At 37.7% G+C, this 26914-nt stretch overlaps 4 protein-coding genes across 8 annotated transcripts; 2 read left to right on the forward strand and 2 right to left on the reverse strand.

The window, feature by feature from the left end:
* The first annotated feature begins 690 nt into the window (after positions 1-690).
* Positions 691-3181, forward strand: LOC140015023 (uncharacterized protein At2g23090). The gene is made up of 3 exons (XM_072066829.1): positions 691-1168; positions 1330-1370; positions 2869-3181. The coding sequence occupies exons 1-3, from the start codon at positions 1093-1095 to the stop codon at positions 2986-2988; spliced, it is 237 nt and encodes a 78-aa protein (XP_071922930.1). The 5' UTR covers positions 691-1092; the 3' UTR covers positions 2989-3181.
* Positions 3182-4044: 863 nt separating this feature from the next.
* Positions 4045-9862, reverse strand: LOC113711651 (casein kinase II subunit alpha-2). Its single transcript, XM_027234818.2, has 10 exons — positions 9491-9862; positions 8332-8461; positions 7588-7782; positions 6380-6537; positions 6143-6233; positions 5992-6057; positions 5258-5340; positions 5062-5125; positions 4893-4961; positions 4045-4373 (listed from the first exon to the last, which is right to left on the reverse strand). Exons 1-10 carry the CDS (start codon positions 9574-9576, stop codon positions 4314-4316), a joined length of 1002 nt encoding a protein of 333 aa, XP_027090619.2. The 5' UTR covers positions 9577-9862; the 3' UTR covers positions 4045-4313.
* Positions 9863-11111: 1249 nt separating this feature from the next.
* Positions 11112-18781, reverse strand: LOC140004259 (transcription initiation factor TFIID subunit 4b-like). 4 transcript variants are annotated; one of them, XM_072066828.1, is made up of 16 exons: positions 18530-18781; positions 18333-18438; positions 17330-17535; positions 16916-17143; positions 16721-16816; positions 16513-16603; positions 15625-16418; positions 14022-14155; positions 13789-13876; positions 13508-13643; positions 13330-13385; positions 13162-13218; positions 12908-13048; positions 12751-12816; positions 12412-12670; positions 11112-11385 (listed from the first exon to the last, which is right to left on the reverse strand). In XM_072066828.1, exons 1-16 carry the CDS (start codon positions 18566-18568, stop codon positions 11213-11215), a joined length of 2670 nt encoding a protein of 889 aa, XP_071922929.1. In that variant the 5' UTR covers positions 18569-18781; the 3' UTR covers positions 11112-11212. The 4 variants fall into 4 exon arrangements, with proteins under 4 accessions (XP_071922929.1, XP_071922928.1, XP_071922927.1 ...); XM_072066827.1 differs by having other exon boundaries at positions 16916-17242; XM_072066826.1 differs by having other exon boundaries at positions 12757-12816; positions 16916-17535.
* A 1139-nt stretch (positions 18782-19920) lies between these two features.
* Positions 19921-26422, forward strand: LOC113711831 (protein SYM1-like). Of its 2 annotated transcripts, XR_011821930.1 has the most exons (6): positions 19923-20380; positions 20805-21033; positions 21410-21534; positions 21680-24605; positions 24723-24842; positions 26015-26422. XR_011821930.1 is itself a non-coding variant. In XM_072067498.1 (4 exons), exons 1-4 carry the CDS (start codon positions 20018-20020, stop codon positions 21902-21904), a joined length of 837 nt encoding a protein of 278 aa, XP_071923599.1. In that variant the 5' UTR covers positions 19921-20017; the 3' UTR covers positions 21905-22077. The 2 variants fall into 2 exon arrangements, 1 of the variants encoding a protein (XP_071923599.1); XM_072067498.1 differs by lacking the exons at positions 24723-24842; positions 26015-26422 and having other exon boundaries at positions 19921-20380; positions 21785-22077.
* The last annotated feature ends 492 nt before the right edge of the window (positions 26423-26914 follow it).

Raw genomic sequence — 26914 nt, forward strand, 5'->3', positions numbered from 1 at the left:
TTTATACTATTATTATTAAGCAAAATCAAATAGACATATACATGTGTTTAAAAAAAATGTATTCACACACATAATTAGTGAGAAATGAAAAATTCATTTTTTGAAATGTGAGGGACGGAGAAATTCATTTTGTGAAATGTGAGAGATGAAAAAATTATTTTATAAAATGTGAGGGACGAAAAAATTTATTTTATAAAATGTGGAGGACTATAGATCGGATTATGTAAAATATAATTTGACAAATTTACCCTTAAAAAATGATCACGTGCCTTGCACGTGATGGATTCCGGCCAAAAAATAATCGGAAACCTAGTTAGGAACTAAATTTGACCGATGTAAATATGTAAGGGACATAAAATTAGTTATTTTATAAAATTTGAGGGATGTTTTGGATAATTTTCCCTACTTGAAACTATCAATTCGGGTTGAATTTACCCTTGAAAGTGTGTAGTTACATATAGTATAGGTTTTGTAGTATAAAAAAATAAATAAATAAAACAATAAAAATTGAAAATAAGGTGGTAAGTTAATATGTTCTTGTTCTTTTTTAATTAATCGTTTAATCAAATTGTGGTTCTATGTTTGAAAAAAAATATAATAAAAAAAATAGCGGGGACAGATTGAAGTGTATCTTTATCTATAGTCCATAGATTTATGCCAATTACGTTACTTTGACTAAGCACAAGTATTGCCTCTCTTGGGATAGCTCGAGTGGGTTCGGCCCCCCTCTTTAAAGTATGATGACCATGGTCCTAACTGTACTTGGCTCGGAGTTCAGGTTGGACGCCTTCCCGGCCAGTAGGGGATTAGTCGGGCGGTTAGGCCCCGACAACCTTGGGTGAAAAAAAAAAAAAAAAAAAGAGACTAAGCACAGGTATTAAGATTGAGTACCGGGAAAAAAAATCAATACTAATTTCAAGCAGTACTAGTAGTAATTATAGTAATTAATTGGCCGTCTCGTTTTTTCTCTGTGTATAAAAACGAGCGATATTAGTGCAGCAGCCCCCAAACAGGCAGGGGCGTCAAAGAAGAGGGCAAAATCTCTCTTCAAGGGTCAGAGGAAAAGCAATTCTCAGCAGCTAACAGGCAGAGATGGGCGGAGGCAATGGCCAAAAATCCAAGATGGCTCGTGAGAGGAACCTGGAAAAGATGAAAAACGCCGGCAAAGGTTATTACCCATCTCGTTAATTTGTTCTCTCTTCGTACTATACTACTATTAGTACAAAATCTTAGCCACAGAAACCTTCTTTCTTCATGTACTGCATAATAGTTGTTGAATCAGATTAGAGTGCTGCTGAATGGGGTCTCTCTGATCTCTTGTCTTCGCAGGAAGTCAGCTGGAAACCAACAAAAAGGCCATGAATATCCAGGTCCATTTTTTTTGGCTTTTTCTCTCAGAAACGAAATTTTAATTCAATTTCAAGCTTTGGTGGTGTAGTCGTTGATTTTGTTGTTTCTTCCGATCTGATCTATCTGTTTTGGTATTTGTGTGATACGTATGAGACCCTTATCTACTTGAAAACACTGCGCAAAGGTTAAGATTAGAAGGTTTATCGGCTTCCAATTGCTAAATTAATTCCCGCATATGCTTTTAGATAAAATTATTTTGGATCTTTTTTTTGGGTTAATTTCCAGTTAGGCTGTGAAGAATCGGACAAAAATTGAATCTTGCTAGGCCACTTTAACAGGGTATTTTAACTTTTTATCCCTCCGGTTGTTGGAGGAACTGTTGTAAAAGAAAGGATTCAGTAAGATTGTTTTCAGAAGTTATACTTTATCTCATGGTATATGCTTTTTACTCATTTCCTTGTTATTTTGCTTTTATCCCCCTTTAATTAGGGGTGGCTAATTCTTTCTCCCCCTGCCCCCCACTCCCCCACTCCCCCCGGGTGAGGGGGTTTCTGTGCTAATTTATATTGGGATCTTTTACTAGTGTGGGTTGATTGGGTATGTTATTGATATTAGTACGACTTTCAAGATGTTATCAGTGATAATATGCACAATACACCATCCTTGCTTCCATTGTTGTATATTGTTAGAATCCTTTATGCATACTTCTCGTGTTTCAGCTGGACTTTTCTGGTGGCATATTCTGTATGTTATGCAATTTTCTATCGCAAAGTGTGAATTGTTGATGGATGTTTTGGACAAGCAAATCCTGAATGATAAGCTCATGTTTTTAAGTACCATGTGGACCATGACACTTTGTGCCGGATTGAATGAGTTCTTTGCGTATTCAAGTCCTGACTTTCTGATGTTATCTCCATTGTGGAGTGATAAGAAAGATAGTTTTAGCACCTACCTCTTACCAGAGCAGTAGCTACTAGTACATTGGAGGTCACATAGTTTTTGCTCAGTTTATTGGTATTCTTTAAAAGTAGAATGTTCACAGGAGCCTGCCATTTAAATAGCTATTCATACAAGTACTGAAGAAGGATGTGAATGACATAAGCTTCAAAGCCAGGTCTCAATTGTGATTAGGAAGCACTGACCATATAGTTATTGTACATCTAGAAACATGAGTATCCTCCATGCTGTACTAATTTGCTTAACTAAGGTTAGGTTTCTTAGTTGTTACCACTAATGAACTTAAAGAGCCTTGTAAAGATTCTATGCCTGTGCAAAGTTAGAAGTGTGATTTGTATATGAATCTCTGAAGTTTATGGTCAAAGAAATAACTGGGAAAGAATATGCTATGTACCACCAACATCTCGTATGTGTAAATGTTTATCTCTTTCCTCGTCTATGGCCCTTTTGACCCAACAATTATAAGCTTTTTTTTTTTTTTTTTTTAATAAATGAGTACTTAATGCAAGCTATGCATGTTATCATCTCTTTAATCAAAATTCTTGTTTGATGTGAATGCAGTGCAAGGTCTGCATGCAGACATTCATGTGTACTACCTCAGAGGTGAAGTGCAAGGAACATGCTGAAGCAAAGCACCCAAAATCTGATCTCAATGCTTGCTTTCCGCATCTTAAGAAATGATATGAAAGTTGGCAACAACTTTTCAGGATGGGTTTCGACTACGTCTGTGATTTGTCAACATTAGCGAGTTTGAAGCTGTTTCAGTGCTGTTACTGAGATTGTGTTGCAACTTGTTGATGGTTATAACTAGTTTGAAACTCTTTGTGGAATATGTTGATAAATATCTTCTCTTATTCAAAATCTGGTTACTATCTCTGAAGGTGGGAAAAAAATGTGGTTTTGCTGATTCTTTTCCCTTCCATTTGTGACCCACATGGATGATCATTGTTTCAGTTTAAAGTTTACGGGGCAAAGATCAACCGGGTAAATAGTTGAGGGGTGCAAAGTGAAATGAACCCTGAACAAAGTATAAAGAGCAAAGGACAAGGACATTGTTGCACGTTCAGCGACTTGGGGGAATGACAGAAATGGTGACCTTGGTAGCCAAGCAAAGGCAGAACTACTCTTGAGATGAAGTTGACCGTCTCCTTTGATATCTAATGCAATGATCCCTCAGCCATTTTCCGCAACATACGGTTAAGCGATCCATGTTCTGAGTTTTAAAGGAGGCAGGCATTCAACAGAAAGAATTAGACCAAATTTACTGCCTGCGGCAAAAGCAAACTTGGGTTGTCATCCTTTGCAGTCGTATTATGCTATTTGGAGCATAAACCTACACTTGCTGCTCACAACGTGCAAATATAAATACGCTCATCGCTCATCACCGTGCGAATTCTTGGAAAATTGATTCCTATCGCTCATCACCGTATAAGCTTTTATGATCACTATTGCTTGATTTTAAGGTCAGCACAATATTCTGTTTCAACCTGAGACTTTGGAAGCTCTGTAGGCAGCTTCCACCGGTTGGAAGACTAGCTTGACAACATGAAAGGAAACTCAAAAGAAGGCCCCACGAAAGCAGATAAAATTGTACATGTGAAAAGCATAGTGGTGTTCAATTAGGAGGGTATACGGCAGCAACTCAGGTGCCCCCCCCCCCCCCCCCCCCCCAAAACAAAATGACAATTTAAGCTTCAAACTTGACATAGAGCTTACCTTAGTGCAAGAAACACCATGTATTTTTAATTTTACCCACACCTGAAAGACTTGGTCTTGTATTTGCACTAGAAATTTACAGTGTCTGAAGGATAAGCGTGCTGGAAGAATGTCGAGACAACATAAAACATTTTTAAACCCATTATGAAGCTTATGGTCCGTCCTGCACAATAAATATTTCCTCAAAAAAAAAAAAAGAGTACAACACGCTAAGTTCATTCATAAGCAAGTGTCAGTCTACTGTGTCCTCATCCTACTATTTTCAGCAGCATTCATAAGCAAGTGTCAGTCTACTGTGTCCTCATCCTACTATTTTCAGCAGCCCTCACTTGGAAGAAGTATGGATGAGCCTGAAACATCAAAAAGCATGTGTCAGAAATCAAAGCCAAGTAAGGCACAAAAAGGGATAACAAAGGCTTGCATATCAAGGTAGCTGGATAGAAAAGCTATATTGCTAAAAGTAGAAAGATTAGTATCTCTTTAAGTTTACTTGAACGCTGGACTCCAAACATTCAAGACTTGGAAAATCAAAAAATTCTGACCTAAAAAGTTTTGCAATAAAATTTGCCTAAAGTCAAAAGGGCTAAAAAAAACTTAAACCAATGCAAGGCTAAATAAAATGGCAGATCCACAACAGGAACAGGAAAGTGCAATTTTGGACCCAAATCAAATACTCCTCGAGTAACTACATATAACATCGAGGACAAATTACTCAAAACAGTAAACCTTGATCACATCAAATATAACTTCCAACAGGTTCTGGAGAATCCAATTCAAAGTAAACTGGATCCTAAATATGAGTAATACTAGATTAATCCTCAGCAACAGAGTAACAAAAATTATGGATATTGAAGAGCATCCAGAATTACCATTGCCTCTTTTGCTGTAAGCCTATCTTGATGATCATAACGAAGAAGCTTGTCAAGAAAATCAATGGCCTGACCAGTCCATAAAAACAACCAAGAGAGTATCCAATGCTCACGTCAGAGCAAGCAGTAGTCAAAAGGCAAAATTAATTTAACACAGTATATTCATCACCTCAGGGGAAACCAGATGCTGATTGTCAGCATTAATAAACCTGGACCAGGGCTTCCTGCTGTGCCTGTGGTAAAAAAATAAAGACATAGAAACTACACATTAAATTTCAAAGTTCATTGACAGGCCAGTAAGGCATGGGTTTGACAAATGAAATTTTCTCATAAGCGAACTTCCAGTTATGATTAATTAAAAGTACCTTCCAATAAGAGTATCAAACTGCGGATCCAATTCTAAATGATATTTGGTCAAATAAGCATTCAGCTCATCCGTACCAAGAACCTATAACATGATAACATCACAGATAAGCACTTAATCTTTGTCTAGAGCTCCAGGTGCTGTGTGACTACATGCCAGACAACAAGAACCCGGAAACTAAGACAACACCTAGGTCAAGGATTTTAATTATGGATCAGCAATTCTACGTGTGGACTTGGAATGAATGATGAAGAATTATAGACTTTGCAATCACTTGTATATGGTGAGACCTAAAAATATCTGAACTAATTAGAGAATTGGTTTTGGCATCATGCCAAAAACACACAGTTGAACTCAAAAAATGCCATCAACTGTCCTCTATAATGTCTTTCTGTATAAAGCCATTCTCTCCCTAAAACTTGCAAGCCAATTTCTGCCTCATCTCAAGATACAACCTCATCACACCAGAAACAAGGGAATGAACCAAGTAAGCGAAACACAAGTACCCTGACAAGTTGAGGTTCTGAAACATATGACCTATTTTGTGAGAAGAAAATGACAGCTATACTGCTTCAAAACACTGACAGACAAAAAGGAACCAATATTTCTGGTTATCTTAGCCGTCTCACTTTTTCTCTGTGTTTGTGTCTGAGGATGATTGGATATGAGGTGATGTGCCTCTAAGGAGCCAATATTAAACAAGTGCAGGTGACAAGATAGTGCTTCAAAAAATACCTTGGCAATTTTCACAAGCTGATCGTGGTTATCATGACCATAAAAGAACGGCTCCTTCCGAAAGATCTGCAGGTTGACTTTAAAAATTTTTAAGGCCACATAGGAACAAAATCAAGGCAAACAAGCAGGAGAATAAGCACAAAAAGCTTACCATCCCAGCAAACATACAACCCAGGCTCCAGATATCCAAAGAATAGTCATAGTCTTGCAAATCCACAAGTAGTTCTGGTCCCTTAAAGTACCTGAAAAAGAATTATACAGAAAATAAAAAATGCAGGACTCAATATATAAGCTCAAGAGCAATCTCTCAGATCAATATATAGTCAGCATAAAGTCAGTGGAGAGAACTAGCAACGATGGGTTCTAAGATGAAGTCAGAAAAACTGACCTTGAAGCCACTCTGATATTGTATTCTTTGCCAGGATGGTAGAATTCAGCAAGACCCCAATCAATCAGTCGAAGTTTCCTTAGATCATGATCAATCATAACATTGTGAGGCTTGACATCCCGATGCATTATTCCCTGTGAGTGGCAATAATCTAATGCCTACAATTAAGAAAAAGGCAACGCTATTAACCTTGCTGTATGGATGGAACCTCCAAATATTGCCTACTTTGACCACGATGATCATGAGGCATTCACTCAGAAATGCAAGAAAGAGTACCCTCAACAGCATCTCAATATAGACAATAGGCTATGCACACGAAAGAGTACAAGCAACTGAGAAGGTAAGAAAGAAACAAAGTGATTCAACTGTTGATAAGCATGTTCTGCTTGTCTTTACCAAATTCTGATTAAAAAAAAATTGAAAAGATCACCAAACTTCTTTTTACAACATTGATCTGCTATCTTCAATTTACTGTGCATGGTCCCCGGCCACCAAGACTATGTAACTGCAACATAAGACCATTTACCAGCTTCATTTCATACTTTTATATGCATGACCAATGTACTCATTTACCATAGAATGTCTTAAAGATACCCAATAGCTGGGAGGGAAAATGTGCTGTTGTCAGGTTCCAAGTCCAAAATTATTGACCAAACTCAGGAAACAGCTGAACTCAATGCACCAATGAGAAAGCCAAACAAGTTTGGCTTTCAACTTGCTCGGACACTGTAATGTACTCATGTTGGTGAGGATTCAGTAAGATGAGAGAGGCGCTTCCATGCATTCTCAAAACAATTTGCATGTAAAGAAATGATAGGATGGATATCTGTTGCATAAACTGTAAAAAGCAGAAAGCATCCAGAAAATCTAGACGTAATGCAGAAATCTGAAACTAGATGCAACACAAGCAGAACTTCCTGATATCCTTCAGCATTCACAAAAGTGACATCATAAACGTCCAAAATTTATATGAAGGAAAACACCCATTGCCTGAAAAACTAATTAAAGAATGTTACGAAGCAAGAGGAACAAAATGTGGGTGCGAATTTGTAAATCCAAGAATTTCAGTAAAAATAAAAAAGGTTACATGAAGGAAAATACCCATTCCCGGGAAAACTAATTACAGAATGTTACGAAGCAAAAGGAACAAAACGTGGTTGCAAATTTGTAAATCCAAGAATTTCAGTAAGATAAAATGAAGCACCAACCTTGAGAAGCTCATATATGTAATAACGTATGTCATAATCTGTCAGCGTTGGGTACAAGACTTTAAAATCGGTGCTGTTCACGTACTCAAAAATCAAACTGGGTGTTTTCGAGTGCTGATCTCTGACTATGTCAAGCAACTTTACAATATTGGGACCACCACATAGATTTTGGAGTATCTGGATCTCCCTCTTGATCTGCACATGTGAAACAATTAAATATAGTAAAGAAGAAAGTAGAAAAGTTGATTGAGATGACAAGCTAATTAGAAAATGAAGGGAAAATTTGCAGAAACAGCATAGATATGTGAAGCAGGAGCACCATTTTCAGATGAAGACATTTCTATTCTGTATCCATATGCACTTGAAACATTTTCATGAGTAAGATACACGGGCAAACATAGCCACTTCAATGGAAATTCCTCATGTTCAAGTCTTGCAAACAAAAAGATGGGACACCTTTTTACCAGGAAGAACCAAGAAAACTCATTTACTAGACCTTTTTCACTCTGCTGAAAGGCTAGGTTTATCAGACCAGATAAATACTGAAACATCACAAAGTTAAATTACATTCTGAGCACAGATCGGTAGTCCCTAATACATTCGAATCTGTACAAACAAGTTCATACTATGATTGTGCTCCCTCTATCCCATATGTGTGCGTGCACGTCTATACACATGTGGCTGTAGTTATTGCAATTAACATTACTTATTCCAACTTGGCATCCATCAGGTTACAAGAATTACCTTTTTCTTTTTCACCGGTTTAAGGATTTTGATGATGCATCTTTCATTGTTGGTAACATTTATACCTTCAAAAACCTCACTGTATTTTCCCCTTCCTACTTTCCGGACAACCTCGTAGTCATCTTGGTCACTGGAAACAAAACAAACAAAAAAGAAAACAAAGACATCATACCTTAAGAAACATGCTTACACAACGTTTAAATGAAAGAAACGTTTCTTAAATTGGAGAGAATAACAGAAAATTTTCTTTCATTTGTTCATTTTCTCCATCATCCAGCTTTAACTTCTATTCAATTTTTCCTCTTCTGGTGGCATAGAGGGTGAGAATACATATGAGGCACAGAAGCAAATTGGCACACGAGTCAAAAACTAGATTCCTGTTAGGTCCTCGGCAACAATTTTCACAACGCCTGCATTCAATTATCCTCCCTCCCATCCTCTTGTCCTCCCTAGAATGTACAAAGTATTGATACAAGCGACGAACATGAGGCCTGGCCAGTCTATACATGACCACCAATATAAGTCCCCTAATTTCTAAGAACGCAAATGCAACAATCTCAAAACAGACCATATGATGACGACAACGGACTCTTACCACAGCCACCATACATAGTTTACCCTATCATCTTAAAAATAAGTTCTACAGCACAAAACTCCAAGGTATTTCTATAGTCAAATACAGATTGCATAAAAGATCCCCTACAGACCTAATCCAAGTGTATTGAACCCAAGGATTGAGTACAATCTGAAATTTAAGTCTGACACCCGGCAAAAATATGAGCAAGAATGGGATATTTCTGAAAAGGTTTTTCTTCAATAAATTTCAGACACAGTATACACTCAAAATTAGGCGCAGGTATGCATAATTTGAACAGTAATGTAGCCAATAACTGAACTCCACAACAAAAATCTAATCATGCCTGGTTACATAATTGTTCCACCAATTTCATAAAAGTTGGATTATTTGCGGATAAAATGTGGTTAAAAAATAAGTTAAACATTGAAAAGTTAACTACAAAAAGTTAGCCAATTATTCCGCCAAGTTAATCCAAAAAACAGTTATATAAAACCTAGATATCCACTAATACGATATGAAATACGCAAGTAAAAGAAGAAATAGGCTAATTAGAGCTAACTATCTAGATTAAGCAGGATTTACCCCCACTGGACGGTGAGAGCTTCGTAGTTCCAATAATCTTGAGGACGGTGGACATTGATGTCTGCGTATACTCGAGCTCGAGACATGGCTCTGACGATATTTGGAATTTCAAGCTAGGATTGAAGCTCCGACGATTGAATCCGACGAAATTTCACCTGATCTTTTCTCTCTTTCCGCTGTCCATCGTCATTCGTCAGCTATGAGCCTATGACATATTGGATGGGTCCTCATGGTTTTGGGTTAAAACGAGAAGGAGACCGAACCCTTTCGGCAAATTCAGCTTGAGGCACTTGTATGATATCAAGCCTGTTGGGGAATTTCTGAGTCGGGTCGGCTTCAAACTGGAGTTCAAATAAAAAATTACTCTACCCGGACCATGTATTATAAAATAAATTTCATAAAAACTCCCAACGACGACATGTAGGTGCGCTTCTCGAAATAAACATAAAAATAAGTTTAGACACGGGATTGACCTAGATATTTCATATTAATAAGTATATATAAAATCTCTTTTAAAGTGAATATACACTTGAGATTGTATTCGAGCTTTATTTATAAGTTTTTTTTTAACTCGAAGTTATTAAATTATTTAAATTACTTGAACTCGATATCATTTTTTTTTTCCGGAAACGATAGATGATATTTCATAAATAATCGAAATGTACAATATTTGAGCAACGGCTCAAGCAGTTTTACAAAGTGTACCATGACATTTAAGAAGAGCCGAAAAATCTCTCCTCATCCATAAGTATGCTTAGAGCATAATGGCTAATTTGATTACATAGAATCATATTACTATCATTCCTAACTTCAAAAGAGCACATTTAAAACAGATTAGCTAAAGCATGTATGTCTTCGATCAACGTGACAGTGTTTGAATTGTCTCCTTTCCCATCTCTTAGCAAGGCAATAAGTTGCTTGTTAGCGTCAGTGATTTTGATTCTTTGCCAACTTTGTTGTCTCGCTTTCATTAGTGCCAACCTTACTGCTACACCTTCATCTTGAATACCCCTTTGCGAGCTTCTATCCACTAAAGTCCATTCGGCTCTGATCCTCCCTCCAGATTGCTTGGCGACTATGCCAATTCCCAGTTTATGCAAAGCTTCTATCCACTAAAGTCCATTCGGCTCTGATCCTCCCTCCAGATTGCTTGGCGACTATGCCAATTCCCAGTTTATGGCCCACTGCTGATTTCTTGGTAGCAATCTGAAGGTCCATCAGCTCTCGTTATCATGCTGAATATAATTTTCATTAGTTGAATACTTACATATCTAAATTAGATAAAGAATGTCCGTATCCAATTGAATCTATCAATGTTGAGTCGTGTCTAACCCGATCTCAATTGTACATGGTGCTTGTTTTCTTAAGCAATAAAATTAAAATCTAGCGTAATAAACACAAATACTTGAGTTAATTGTCATTTAGATGCTTACTCATTTTGCTCCCGCAATAATCTCATCGCTTCAGCTGTTGTCAAAAGAGATTTATTACTTTCATTTTCCTTCTTTGGACTTTTCTGGGGAGAAATTTTGGTCTTTCTAATTCTCTATTTTGGTCAGAAATCATTTGGGTATATTTGGTTCAAAGGTTTTAAACAAAACCAACACGGACAATTGAAAACTGTGACAAGAGAGGTCTGAGATCTCTTAAGACATTGATTTAAACAACTGTAATATTGCATATAACAGTAAGCTGCTACACCCCTTTTCGGATAACCCCAACTCATTTGTCATTAGCATCACTCCGGATTCTCTCATACAATCGGTACATAAGCGTTGATTTTGACATCTGAGGCTCCCTTTCTAGAACAGCAATCACATCCTTGACTGAAATAGTGCGAGCCACCTTGGGTTGTGTCACTACAACTTGATTTCTTCCTACTTTTCTAGCTGCTCCTGCAGAGAAAAGCAAGTTTAACCAAAAAAAAAATGGATCCCACAACAAAGCAGACTGTGCCACATGAACAATGCACGATTAGATTATGCTAGGACTCCAATAAAATGTCAGCCAACATTACGTAATATCACCAATAGCTGGGTATAACAGTTGGAAAGAAAATCTTGTCGAACATTTCAAAGCAGCAGTGAGCCGTTTCAACACAAGCACTTTGCAGTAATGCAGCCATAGGCATGTTTTCATAGACAATAAATATACCAGTAACAGGAAGAAAGCCAATTCTGTACCATCAAGCAATCACCATCAGCGAAGTATGAAGACTAGTAAACGAAACACTATGATGCTCAAAATTCTTGGGACATATCAGCACTAACCGATACATTTGAGCTCATACTAGAGTATATAACAGTGAACACTTGCTGAGCATCCGGGGGATTGGTTATTGGGGGTGGGGCGGGGAAGGGGGAAGACGTATTAAAATGTCAACTCTTTTACATAAACTTTTCACAGTGCCTACCTCAACAGGCCCTGTTACCTGGATTTTGCCCAGAAAAACAAAGGAAAAGAAGCTGCTCACTAGCGACTTACCTAGCACTTTATCTGATAGTAGAAGTTTTTGTTACATTTCAGAATGCACTGCATTAAGTGGTTGAGTTATTAAAATATCATACACATCATATGCTTCTGTCAGTTCCTTCCTTTCGAATATCTATATTACTGATACCATCAATTGACAACAAACCATAGTGCTAGTGTTACAAAATAGCAACTGTTAAAACCCAATTAGCAAAGTTTTATCCACTACCATGCTTGCACAATTTCATTCATATCTGATAATCTTGAACAGCAACAGCAACATGCCACTAATATAGCAAGCTCAGACATCCAAGATCAGCTCTATACTAAGCAAGGTTAAGAAGAAAGCCGTTCACAGCTTAAACATGCAGCAAAGACTTTTGAGGCTTAGTAGATCTTCATATCATCCTTGAAAATGCTCTGAAAGCGAAAAGAAAATGTAAATATACCAGGAGTGGAATTAGCAGCAGATTGGCCCCTTTTCTCCACTTCTTGATTGTCCCTTGAACTTCTTCCTGATGACAGCTTTCTGCCTGTATCTTTTCCAGGCTGTGAACCAGATGCTGCATCAATTCCTCCTTCACGTTTCTGCCTGGCTTGCTCAGCCATCAGTTGCCACTTTGACAGCATGTCGTCTCCTCCAACAGCAGCTCGGGCAGCAACATTTGCAGCTGTTGTCCTCATCTTGTCATCTTCTTCCTTGTTTGCCTGCAAGTATACAGAGTTTGTATAGTATCTGGCATAAAGCATTGAGTAGACGATAGCTAGAGATGAATAAGCCTAGGTACCTTTACCGGTTTTACACGACCTTCATCCTTCTCCTTCTCACCATCAACCCCAGGATTACTCTCAGGCTGCGATACAGACATATCAAAAGTAACAACACTTTTGAACTGTCAAAAAGCATAGAATAGTCAACTGATGGCAAAGACAAGAATTACTCACTTCATTCAGCTTTTGTTGTTTCTCTACTTCAGCTTGTTTCTTCTCCCATTCTTCCCGAGCTTTTCGGTTAATCAACATGATTTGTTGGCGAACATCCGAGGTCACAACAGTTTTGTGCCTAGACTTCTCTATATCCAAGCGCTATGAAAAATGCATCAAAGTCCATCAAAGGGTTTAGATGACTAGATTCCTTTTTCATTCAAACAATTCTTCACTGCTTTAAGAGCAATGAAAATAGCTAAAAGAAAACTCACCTGCTTCGACAATCTGATAAGATTACCTACCAGCCCACGCATTCTTTCTTCCACACACTGAAAGAAAAACGAGCAGAACAATAAAAGAAAATGCAACATAAAATTTAGAAGAAGGGGAAATACCTATACAATTTAGAATAAGGGGAAATAACTATCTTAAAATCTCACCAGAGACAAGCACCGCTCAACATCATTGCTGATACCCTTTAAACCACATTTTGCCACTGCCACAGATAGCCAAAAGATAAACCCAGATCAATCCATTTAATTCTAATAACAGAGTTGTACAACAACAAATTCATATACCAAAAGCAAGAATAGGTTGTCAATAGAGTGAAGGATTTACTAATCTCTGCTAATTTCCGCTTAAGAGGGATTTTTTCCAAAATCAGCCGATCTTCTTCTTCTTGCACAACACGTCGAGATGCTTCTGAAACACGACTATCTTCCTTTGGACCAGAAAATAGTTGTTCTTCCTCTTCCTGTTTCATGCATTGAATTATCATGATACTGAGTTGAATACAATGCAGTGCAAATTGCCTGTCCTACATGCGTGAAACTGAATACATAGGGTTCTTGTCTTTCTCTTTTCTATCTTGTTTCTAGCAAAGGGATATGGGTCAGTACCCTGAGATTAACACCGCTGACAGCAGTCACATCATTGAGTTGTTCAATGCTTTGATCCAGAAAGGCACCAGATACTTTTTGCTTCTTACTGGAAGATGTGCCACAAATGTATGTATGTAAGCAATCGTTATACATAAATACCAACATTAAGAAGGAAAAAGACAATTTGCCTCAGTAATTAAAAAATTCTCAAGTAATCATGTGTCCTAATCAGTCACATGACTCGTGTCAACCTTGATGGAGGTGGTGAGGAACCAAGGGCCTCCTGTGGCTTTTTTTGGCCGATCGAAGGTTTTTTAGCGGGAGCCTTTGAACTGGTTCCAATCCCCATGCTGGCAGAGGTAGAAGAATGCATCCTGGAATTTAACTGGTAAAAGGGGTAGGGGAAACCAAAAAAGGACAAGATGTAAATAAATCACGCTGAGATCGACAAGATTCTGAGCTGGGCACCGACATAGGAAAGAAACTTTTACAGCTGGGAAGTAAAAGAGTTACATTTTCACTTTAGAAAATTTGTACTTTTGGAAAACCCAGAAGAGAGATCATAGTTAAATCAGAGGCAAAAGCTAAAATACAATAACATAAAAGAATCACTTGACGAACAACAAGATTGTTAGTAAAGTCTGATGATAACCCACATCCTCAGATAATATTACGTATGACAAGTTTAGAGAAAAGTCCTCCACGCTCCCCACCAGAAAATTAAGGGAATCCACTGTGAACTGTTCTGCAAACAGTAACACGTGGAAATCAGGTGGCAAAGAAGGGGGATTTAAGCGCATCAGGGAAGGAAGAACCATGAAGATATTAATCAATGGAACTCATTCCTTTATTAACCAGAGTTGTTAATAAACTAACTACAAGGATACTCATAAGCTAAAAATATTCTCCTAAAGCTGAATGCTACTTGATCAGGACTTCGACTCCTACCTGACAATCCTGCTATCATTCGGATTTTAATTACTTTCCCAAAATTTTTATTGTGATTATGGTTTTGTTTCCTACTTAAAAGTCCTATTATCATTATACTTTTGATTCCTAGTTGAAACACATAAATCTAGAAATCTTAACAATTAAGACTTCAATTAAGATCCTAATACATTTAAGGCCTGATATGAACTCAAGAAACATAATTACAGCAAAGTCAAAGCCAAAAAAAGGAAAAGACCAAAATACACCTGACTCCCAAACTTCAGATAAAGCATTCATAAGAAGTCCAGAAGCAGATTACCAATGGTTCGACCAAAACAGCAGTCTGACAAAGTTGCCAGATGTTGATCAAGCCATCTTAAGGACTTTTGAATTACCATGAGTAACTCTGGACCACAAAAAGTTCTTGCTTGCAAGTAATACCAAAAGCTTTTGTCTTAAGCTTCCAAAGGCATAATTTCTATTCAACTGCCTTATACTGCATCATAATAATGCTAAAAGCTAAATCACCATACTACCCCAATTCACAGCAATTTGGTACAAAAATAAGCAAATTTTACTAGACACAGGAGTGGACTCCGAACCAAAAAAAAGTACCAAATCTTATTTATTGAGTTTCACACCGATGATGCAAACCAAGAATGCCTACCCCATAACTTGTGAAAACATAAAAATGGAATTGAAAGATGCTAATTGAAATCTAGATGAATTTGGGAAGTTCTCTTCAATTTCGAAATGTAGAGTATTGATATGCTAAAACCAGTGGCCATGTAAGACAAATACAAATAGAGATAAAATTAGGAAAGGCAAAGACAGATGCTAGAATCCAAATTCTTAACAGAATCACTACCACTACCAGCAAAAGTAGAACAAGCTAGCAGCCACAAAGATCAGAACAAAAAATACCGTATTATTAGGTTCCATCTGACTGGGCATTGATGATAACATGGGATTTGTTGGCACCGTGCTTGTGGGTGCCGAGAACCCCAATCTGGAGGACTGCATTTCAAAAGATTCATCCTTTAAAGTTCCAGGAAGAGTGTTTCCTTGTTCAACATTTGTGGAAGGGAAGGATGACAACCCCTGTGTAGCAGAAAACTGGGATTTGTATTGTTCATTTGACTGATCAAGCGGTTCTGGTTTAACAAAGGTGGTAGAAGATGGAATCCCACTTTTCTGCTCTTTAGCAGATAATGATTGCCACTGAACTGAATTCTGGGGCAGCACTGGGCTGTTGGTGGCAGGTGTGAGACTTCCACTTTGCAATCTTTTAGGGTCATTGAAAGAATTCTGCCCATCAAACTTCGTCACACTCACCATATTCATGCCCTGGGTTGTTGTTCCCAATTGAGTTGCATTCATGGTTTGATGAGCTGGAATAGGTCTCATTTGGGAGTCGTGGGGTAGTTGTTTGAGAGGTGTTGAAGTATTTGTATTCATTGTCGAATACGGGCGATGAATGCTCCCAGTATTCCCATATGTCGGAAAAGACGGATGTGAGAAGTGCATATGCTGTGGATGCTGCTTATTGATTCCTTGTGGTGGAAAAGCAGAGCGTTCCTTATCTTGATTAGCAGCCAAACTAGTAGTAGACATTTGGCTTAATGGGACTCCATGTGAATCTGGCAGTCGTTCAACCTCTCGTGGTTTCTGAGCATTGCTATCAGATACCTTATTGGTCGAGTCTGTTGTCATGGCGACTGCAGAAATGAAAAGAAGTCTAGTCAGTGGAAGAGATCTTGCACTTCTAATTGAATTGTGCTAATGCTTGAGATTAAGAGAATATTTTGGCACCAGTAGATGAGGTTGGCAAATTTTGCTGCTGAGTTGAAACCTGTGACTGTGATGGAACTTGACTTGGCACATTCTGTGTGTTTCGAGCAGCCTGATTTTCAAATTAGAAATTTAGCATAAATTAAACTAATCTGGGATTTTTTTTCTTCCATACAAGCGTTGGAGGAGGCAGGAAGTCATGGAAATTTATGTCTACTTAGTTACTTACTTGAGACTGCAATTTATAAACAGCCATCTTCAGCATCTGGTCTCCGACAATACTTCTCATGTGCCGGACAAAACCATCCTTAGAGATTTCATTTTTCTGAAAACAGAAACTCAACCTAAGGATGAAAATGCAAAGGATTTTAATTGATGCAAAAAAATGCAACATTTCAGAAAGGAACCGGACTCAGCAACTCACCCTTAATTTAAGGTAAAGAGTGTTTAGTTGCATTGCTCTGTCCTTATCAAGTTGGGGCTGTATGACAGGTAGCAACAGAGCAAAAGGCACTTGTTTCCCACGATTCAATGCGTTGCTGGCCTGTTGATTACTTGTTCCTGGAGCCTTGGGCTGTTGATTGGTCATTGTTGACACCACAGCCTGTTGATTACTCATTGCTGAAAATGATGCCTGCTGATTATTTGCCTTCTGCAAGATTACAAGCTGAGCATCATGATCTGGATTTTGTGTTCTCTCAGGCCCAGTGTTATGGACAACATTAGTATAAGCATCCTGCATATTAATTTCCTGAGAAATAGGAACCATCTTTTGCTCAGCTTGCGGAGGATGCAAATTGTCCTGGGATGGTTTATTTTGGACGGAAAAGATGTTCACCTCCTGCATGGTGTTATCTTGTTGTTTCTGATTCTCGTGGACCAATCCAGGTTGTTTCACATCCATTTCCGCTGATAATGGCTCACTTTTCTGTGAACCAAGAGGATCTTGCTGACTTAGAGAATTAGCATTGTCATCGTGATTGGAAGTCTGCCACTGGGGAAGAAACTGACTGGAAGCATGACTACTTCCTTGAGACAATGCATCTAGTATTCCAGTTAAATACATCAGTACTTATGCACTTTTAAAGACAAATTTCAAGCCAACCTCAGATGCAGATTTCTATAGTAAGAAGCAACAAACAGAATGTGTATGGTGTTCGACATGAGTTGATTCCACTCAGAATAAGAACTTAAACCAAATCTGCAATAACTCCAATGTAGAAAAGATTCAACACATGCATGCATTCATCTATAAAATGAGGACACATTTGAAAAATGTTGCTGTATGCCCATGCACCGCAAGAGGGTTTGTTTAGATATCGCATTTTTTGCCCAAAAAAAAATGATTGCATCACAAATACATATTTCAATCACCTTTTATATCTTCCCAACCACTTTTTTATGTCGCATATATCACACCACACAAAAAAAATAAAAAATGCTACAGTCTCATTCCAAAAACCTTTTCCATGCAATCCCCTAACCAAAAGCACAAATATTCTTTTAGATGCTAAAGGAAAATATCACAAAATGGTTATTTACAGGACCCAAATCCTCCAATTCGGGGCATGAGAATTTCATTATTTTCAGTTAATCCTGCTCATAATTTTTTCATCTGAAACCAGTCTCATGCTTCCAACATTTTCCTTTATCAATTAAGCTACGCAAGAATCTATAAACCCATGTAAATCAATTTTCTCCGGAACTGAGCTCGTGCTGTTTAGATGACATTGCCATAAGACAGAAAAAATCAATTTATTACCCCAACTTAAACGGGAAAAAGAAACGAAATAACCGAAAAAATTCTGGCAAATATTAGGGAAGATAGAGAAAATTCATACTACTATCTGAATCAGAGGGCTGAGATGTGGAAATATCCCCTTCGATATCTCTATTCAGGGCAGCTGTGAAGGCCTCCACGTCGGCCCCAGAATGCATCGTCTCATCCTGCAAAACAATAAATTCACTCGTGAAAATTAAAATATTTCGAGGCTTTAACCTGAATAAACTAACTTAACGTGCTTCCATGGTCGTGAACCTCATCTTCTTCCAGGAGTTTCATGATTGAAGGGTCCATTGGGGATCAAAATTTAATTGCTTCGCCGTATTGAATATTATTGCAGGTGCTGAACTTCGAACAATGGACGATATTTGCTTAAATAGCCATAGAAGGAAAGGACTGAAAATCTTCAATTTTCTGGTTTGAAGTTCCGGAGAAATTTGTAAGAAAAGAAGCACTACTGTCAAGTAACTCGCTTTATCAGCCCGGATGGCTGGATCCTCTTCTCAGGTGTAGCGGTATTTATAGGGCCAAAAAAAAAAGTAGCAATAATAATACTCTGTTAAAATACAAAAAAAAAAAACCCCTATAGTTTGACATATGTACATTTAGTTCCCTGCAGTTTTTTTTTTTTTTTTTTGAAGGTAGTTTTGAAATCTACAATTTACCTTCATTATGTTTGTAATTAAAGTGAAAATTGTTAGATTTTCTGTTAAATTTAATGGTCAAACTTGAATAGTCAAACTGTCCAATAAATTTATTATCCAAATTATAAATTCATCCTTCAATTTAAGATTAACATAATATTCTAAAAAATATGATTGCAAGTTACACTTTTAAACAATTTTGAGACAAAAAATAAATTTTTAACCGCTATGATATAAAAGCTTATACTCTATGCTATTGCCTTTTTTTTTTTTTAAATGATTATAAATAGCCCACAACAATGAATTAATACAGACTAGTAAGGACACCATAACTAATAACTTACATATAATGGGATGAATAACTTACATAAATGGCAAAATGACTTTTATGATGTCTAGTAATACACTACTTAGATTTGTTATCTTCGACTTTGAGGCCGAATAATTTATGAAAAGGGCTTGTTTGGTAGACAAGTTTTTTGCTAAGTCTGTCTGCTATAAGTTTTTTTATAAACTTTAACTACAGTAATCTCAAAAAATTTTTAAAAGTTTTTAAACTACGCACTTCAAAATATTTAAAAACTTGCACATATTAAAAATTTTTTAAAAAACTTTTACAATAAATTATAGTAAAATTTTAGATAAATATTCAAAAAACTCACATTGCCAAACGGACCAGTTGCAAAACATCGCAACCAACATATTTTTTTCATACATGAGTTGGGCCAGATATCATGCTGTTATACACAAAACTTCAAAGCTTAGTTGAAATTATTGGGCTTATGTGGTAGAATCACATTTGGGCCCAAAAGATTAATCGACATAAGCTACCCCATCCTACATATTTGGGCTCAAAAGGTTCTCGTACAGTACAACACCGTAGTGTGCTGCTAGCTCCTCTCCCGCCACGCATCACGCAACTTTTTCCAACATCCATCCGTCAGGACCGTGACTTGCCACGAGTTCCCCTCGATCGGAGTCCACCATATAAATAAGCTCGTCTCTCGGTACAATTTCTCCCTCTTCCCGAAATAATAAGGGTGTCTCTGTAAATCCATAACCAAACTCAGAAGAAACATCAAACATTCAAGAATTCAAGATGAGATTAGCTAACTCTGTAGTAAATCATTTTACCAAACGAACCTTTATCCAACACACCCAACAACAACGACAACGACAGCGTTGTTGCTTTTCTAAATTTCTGCCAGCCAAAAAAATCCCACAATGCCGAAGCACACCGCAACCAAGTACTACCATTAGGGTTCCTTCTCAAACCCCTTGTCGAAATTCAGTGATATTTTTTTCGTTCCTTCACAAGTCATACCATTCATCATCATCTTCATCGGGGAATCGAAAGATGGGTTTTCTTTCTTGGTATTTGTCAATGCTGGATTCGCGGCCCATTCTTACAAAGAGCATATCTTGTTCTCTGATCTATGCAGCTGCTGACATTACTTCCCAGGTACTTGGAATTTTAATGTACTAATCAATCAGGGTGACTAGTTGAGTAAGCAGGGCATGTTTTAATGTATCGGTATTAAACGTGCACAACATTAATATCGTTTTGATTCGCGCAATTTTTTAGCTGAAGTTAGGTTGTCTTTGAATTTTCTAGGCCAATAGCAAGTCATTTGTCCCGCACATCTTTATTGTGAAACTAATTTAACAAATGTTAAACAAACAACTTTTATTGTCAATGAAAATCCTTGCTTATAAAAAAAGTCACAAATTTTAAAATTTATTACAGCTGAGCCAGCAAATTGTCCCAAACAGTACAGACTATGATCGTTGAGGCTTTGCACACATATACCCCTTATTGTGTAGATAAAGTTGAGCAAAGTGTGTATGGTTGATGGGTTGCTGTTCTTTCTTCCTTTAACTCCCAGATGATTACAATGCCACCTTCAGGTTCACTGGATTTAGTAAGGACATCAAGGATGGCTGGGTATGGGCTGGTTATACTAGGTCCTGCACAGCATATATGGTTTAACTTTATAGCATGGTGTCTTCCCAAACGGGATCTCATCACGACACTGAAGAAGCTCGTAATCGGCCAGCTTGTCTTTGGACCTTTCGTTACTTCTGTATTCTATTCATTTAATGCAGCCTTGCAAGGTACTGGTTTATTTCCTTTTTTCTTTGGAAGGTATTTATTGGATCTATAATTGCTGTGGATTCAGCATAGTTCATGGTTGGAGCTTGGCACGCTGATTTTTTCCTTCCAAATATGCTGGAAAGTATAAAAATGAAAAACGGTGATGTCTTCTGCAGTTCAAATATTCTTTCTACAATAATTCCGTACCATGCTGCAACTAAACTTCTATATGTGGCAATTTAAGTGTTTTCTCTGATTAATTGTGATTTTGCATTAGGTGGTTATGCATTTCTGTGTTTTACGCTAATCCTAGCTTTTTGCCTCGGCATAAACAAGTCTTCTTTTGTTTCATTTTGATTGAAATTGTTGAGTAATTGGTAATCGTATCACGTTTAGGAGAAACTGCGAGTGAGATTACTGCCAGATTGAAGCGAGACGTGCTCCCAACATTGTTGAATGGCCTTATGTTCTGGCCATTATGTGATTTCTTCACATACAAAATTATTCCAGTCCATTTACAGGTTCTGCTCTTTCTTAATCTGGACATGTTTGGGATGGAACATTTTAGTTCCTTCGTTTATGTAGCTTGGATGCTGGATAGATTTCTCATCCTAGTTTTTTAATATCTGAAATGGTGATGGTTTATCATTTGTATATTTGCTGCAGCCATTGATGAACAGCTCCTTTTCATACATCTGGACTATATATTTGACCTACATGGCAAGCTTGCAGAAAGCAGTTGCTAATTAGTTCTCCCCTCTTTTGCTTTAGCTGGCTGTATTCCATGAGCGGAAGAACAACTGTAACTCATTTGATAGATCACCCTTCATGTTTGAAAGATCAGCATACATCAAATTACAATTCCATAGGCTGCAGGCAAGTATGCAATAGAAGTGAGGATCTAGGGGGCTGGTGAATGTGTCTCTCCATATTTCCCTACTATTTTGACTTTGACTTTTTTATTTTCTTGTTTTCCTTTTCTGGTTTAGTAACTTCTACGCAACGGTTTTATCTGCATTTTTTTTTTGTTCTCAGATGTTTGGAAATATATTACCTTTTTGTCATACCTGCGGGAAAGAAGTTCCTATAGGCGTTCTTTATCCGTGCGCCTCAGAAATTTTTTTTGTTTTTGAGTGCGTCTGCCTCAGAATCAATTAATTTTCTATTTCTTGACATGCTTAGTTAATTTTTTTGATAAAAATCTACTTATCTGCTGAAGCATCTCCTCAATAGCCGGGGGAGCTGGAGAACAGATTTCCTTTTATTCTGTTGGTCTTTTGGGGTACCAACTACTTGAAAGATATTAATTCAAATTTTGGTGGAGGAAATGGAAAACGAGATCATTAAGATGATCCATTTAGGCAACCCTTAAAGTTTGAAGGGATGGTGAATTAGAAATGTACATGGCAAGTCTACCAATTGCAGTTGTGGTTCCATTCAGCAGTGATGTCTCATGTCCATTTTTCGTTCATAGTTTCCCAAGTTGATGGAAAGAGCAAAAAACACAGAGTCTGCTGTCTCCAGCACAATTTCTTCTATCTTTGCAGATTTGCTTCTAGTTCCACATAATGTCATAGTTTTGGGAATCAATGGTGTTGTACTTCATCTATAATAGTGTTTCGGGAAGCTGTGTTTCAGCTGGATTACTGGTGATGATCCTTTCAAGTTCGAGTCTTGGTTTTAGTATGTGACATTATATCCAACCCTTGCTTTTGCTAGCCAGCAAATGCTGCATAATCAGAGATATGAAACATTTCCTGGCTGTAATCGGAAACCAGGTGGATTCAATTAGAAAATATATGCTCATCACAGAATTTGTTATGGAAAATTTTGCTCTTCGTGTCCCTTCCTTCCTTTTTTTTTTTTTTTAAAATTATCTTATGCTTAGTGGGAGGGTTCGAATCCAATATCTCTCGCTTACCCTCTCTTTCTCCGGACCACCCAACCCATCCCCGGTTGTTTGTGTCCTTATTGAAAGGTTCTGTAGCACCTTTCATAGTGTCATTATTATCTTTATCAAGCGGATGATTTGTAAACTTCTGAGGATTATAGTAAAGTAACAACAAAAGCATTGGAAAATTCTTGTGGGCAAAATTGAGCCGTCCTGCCTTGAGGGTTATAAAACGTCCTCATCATTCATTCCCAATCCTTACTGGTTAAAATCTTCCAAAACTACGTACTGCTACCGAAAGTTTGCATCTCTTACTCTGATGAACTCACTGAATTCTTGTGTCAAGAACTTAAATTTAAATTGTGTATTTACAATTTTTTTTTAATCTCTTCATTTTGTGGTTTGACCAGTGACAGCTGCAGAAGATAAAGGGCTGTCAAAAACAATTAGTAATAATTTATAACGTTTACAGAGATTATTACATCTTGTACTAACAAGTGCTCTGACTAGTTGCTACAAAATCCCTGTTCCCGCTACAAAAGCGTTTTCAGGTCTGATAAAAACGATGGAAAGAGACTGTCATTCTTGGGCTTGCCACCCCTTTTCATGCTCTGGGATTGTCAATGGTTGTCCATGTTGTAGATTTATCATTTATGACTGGCCTAATCTAAACCCGGTCAAAGATGCCCACTTTGGCAGAATATCCTTTAAATAGCTGAATTAATTTATGAAAGTATCTCAAGTTAAAAACAAAAAAATCCAAAAGCAAAGTAAGTGATAGCCTTCATATAAAGCTCAGGATAAAATAATATGAGGTAAATCCATTTGAATTGGCTATTTTTTCAAAAATAAAATTTTCAAATACAATTCTACAGTAATACACAATAATTTAAAAAGCATCTCATCTATACAATATATCAAAGATTTCAAAATCATAGATAATGTTACAGTAAAATTTTTTAAAAACAACTAATTCAAACGGACTAATGTATATATACGTCTGAAAATTAAAAAACACCATTCTGATAATAAACTCTGATGTTTTTTTGCATATGGAAAATTTTAAGTGCATCATTACGGTAGTAATTAACATTATTGATAGAAGGATCTAGAGCAAGAATTTTGATATCAGGACATGGATGAATCTTTACGATGATTGTAAATACGCCGAAAGCAACGTGGAATTTTTGTATCCGGACTTTCTGTTTATATCTCGCATGTCTCCTGGGAACCTTAGGAGTTAGGACTGAAGGCCCAAACTGTAGGGGAAAAGATCTTGCGTGAGACCCACACCACAATAGTGAATAATATTCCCACATGGGTAGACCACCCAACGGGAAACTCGGACCAATAAAAAGCGCCCGCGTGGACGACCAAAATCTGGTACTGAAACTGATTAACGAAGGGTCGCAATCAACGGGGACTCGCACAACATCGGATTCGGACACAGTCTCCAGACGAACTTTAACAAAAGTAGATTCCCGACGCGTGTCACCTCAAACTCCCGCTCTTGCGTCAGCAACATTAAAAACGTCAGTCCCAACGATCTAACGCCCCATTAACGACCACGCCTACATCCAGCTTCTCGCTTACCCTCCGGTCCCTCCCTCCCTCCCTCCCTCCTCCCTCCGAGAGAGAGTGCGAGAGACAGAGAGGAGATAGATTTCGTTCCGTCAGAGGTTTTTGCCTCCTTGATTTCAGGTACCCAAAAAAGAAAAAGAAAAAGAAAAAAAAAGCTTCTTCTTCCTCTTCTTCATGTTTTATTTGTTTTTACAAGTTGTGAGTTATGTATTTATATAGATTTTGTTTTATATATAGCAAAAGGTATCTGCGGATTTTGACGGTAACTGAATTTCATGGAGTGGTGGGACAAAATGATCGTTCCTATCAGAAAAGCTTGGGTTAATGTTGCTCAACATCTTGGTATTCGAAAAACGGGTCAGTTACTTTCCTTCCCCTCCTCCTCCTCTGTCAGCCCTCTCTTTTCTTTTTTCTTTTTTTTTAGTTTCCCTTTTTATCAAATTATTATTTTTTTTTTGTTGGCCTTCACGTATTGGATTTTTTTTTCATCTTTTTGATCTCGGCATACCTTGTTAGCAGAGTTCTTTGGTCCCATAAAGTTCTAGTTCTGATATTTTGGTGAATCTTGTATGAGTCATGATGGATATCATGATGAATGGATGATGCTAGTGATCAAAGTAGGTGTATGGTGGAAGAGGGGCCTCAACAAATTAGACTCTGTGATTTTCGAAGGCAATTTGCATCTAATTACAATTTAAAACTTGGCGATTGATCTCGTTACAAAAATCAATAAAAGGCGTGTTGAGTGTACAATTTGCATAAGAAGGCGTGTTGACTGTTGAGGGGTTGTAAAATTTTTTGAGCGATGATCATGTATTAGAGTTTCCTGATAGGGAAATATGTCTCGGAGACTGGAAAAGTTAAAAGAAAGGTAAAAAGGATGAAGGAAAGAAACCGAGAATTCTTGTCGTTAGCGTTTACTACGACCATATTGACGAATAGGAAATTAAGAGGGCGGTTTGTTTCTATCCCAGCCAAGATTAGGAGGAGGTTTTTCCATACGTGGTACATGTCATTTTCTGAATGATGTGAAAGCCTTATGCAGGGTACGTAGCTTGTTAAGTGTAATATAGGCAGGGAGTCATAAAGTTGCAAGAAGAACAGAGGTAATAATGGGCTCAACTGAAGGAGGGAAGGAAAAAAAAAAAAAAAACGTAACCTAACTGTCTTGATCAGCTGCTTAAGCAGAGGTTGACATAATGCTTTTCTTGTCCTTTTAAATTCTTTTATTCGGGTTGAGTGGCAAATGCCAAATAATTTGTTAGACCAAATAAGTCCGATGATGCGATGGATGTTGGTAATAGTTAAAGCCCATCATTTTCCTTTTCTTGCTGGTGATCTTATCTGCATCATGAAGTTGTCACCTAGACTTTGGTCTCCTGTCTCCAAAGCCTTCAGAAGATAGATCAACAGGTTTTGAGAGGCCTGATGCCTGCGGATTTTGTCGAAAAAAAACTGATTCATATGCTAAAGATTTACGCTTCCAATCCCGTCTAGAGATTTTTGTGATAAAACTCAAAATTGTGCAGGGCTTGTTAAGCTTCGCCATGATGTGAGGACTTGTGAGTACGAGGATGTCCACATCTTGTGGGAGTTGCTGAAGAAGAATGACGCACCGCTTCAAACATCTACAGCAGCAGGAAGCACAAAGAGACGATTTTGCAGGGTTGTTGAGTGGGCAAATATTGCTCCAATATTGCTTTGCCACCATGGTGTATAGTCAAATTTTTAGCTGTGATTATTCTGTAAGCTCCAAAATGCTTGTGGTAGATAAAACTTTTTGGCACTGTCTTACAACTTTGGAGTTCAGAAGGATTATTATAAAATGCAAGATGTGTGAGTGCATGGTCGCATGATCGTGCATCAAACCCGGGCCTCCTCTAGTGACTGTCACTCGCACTTGTCTGTGGCAAAATAAATTGGTGTGTTTCATTTGATTTCTTGGCTGTGGTTAGTGTGATTTGTTTGTGGGATTATGCTCTTTGGCGTCTTATTACTCTAATAATCTCAGCTGCTTGTATGTTGCATACGAACAGTAGCAGTCTGGGAGGCTTCCGAGCCTATTTGGTTGTTCTGCTTAATGCCCGGTTGACTTCACTGGGCAAAGGGATTCAATCTCCAACTAGGCCGAGTTTAATAACTAAAATAATGGCCACGAGGGATACTGGAGAATTTACAAAGAAAAGTCAAAACTCGTTGTAATTTCTTGTTCTAGTAGGTTGGTACCAATGCCCAGCCGAATGGGCAATTTTGCCGCCGTGGCCTTTGGGATCTTTGGAAAGCAAAAGGTTTGACTCTGGGCCGTTACCGTGAATTGCTAGTCGTAGCATGATCTCCCACTACGCGCCCACGCTGCTTCCATAATTGTCAACTGGGCTGTTTGGTGTCATGTGGGCCTTATGGTCTTTTAGATGGATCTGAAGTCCGAG

This window comes from Coffea arabica, chromosome 10e (genome assembly GCF_036785885.1).
Source record: "Coffea arabica cultivar ET-39 chromosome 10e, Coffea Arabica ET-39 HiFi, whole genome shotgun sequence".
Lineage (NCBI taxonomy): Eukaryota > Viridiplantae > Streptophyta > Magnoliopsida > Gentianales > Rubiaceae > Coffea > Coffea arabica.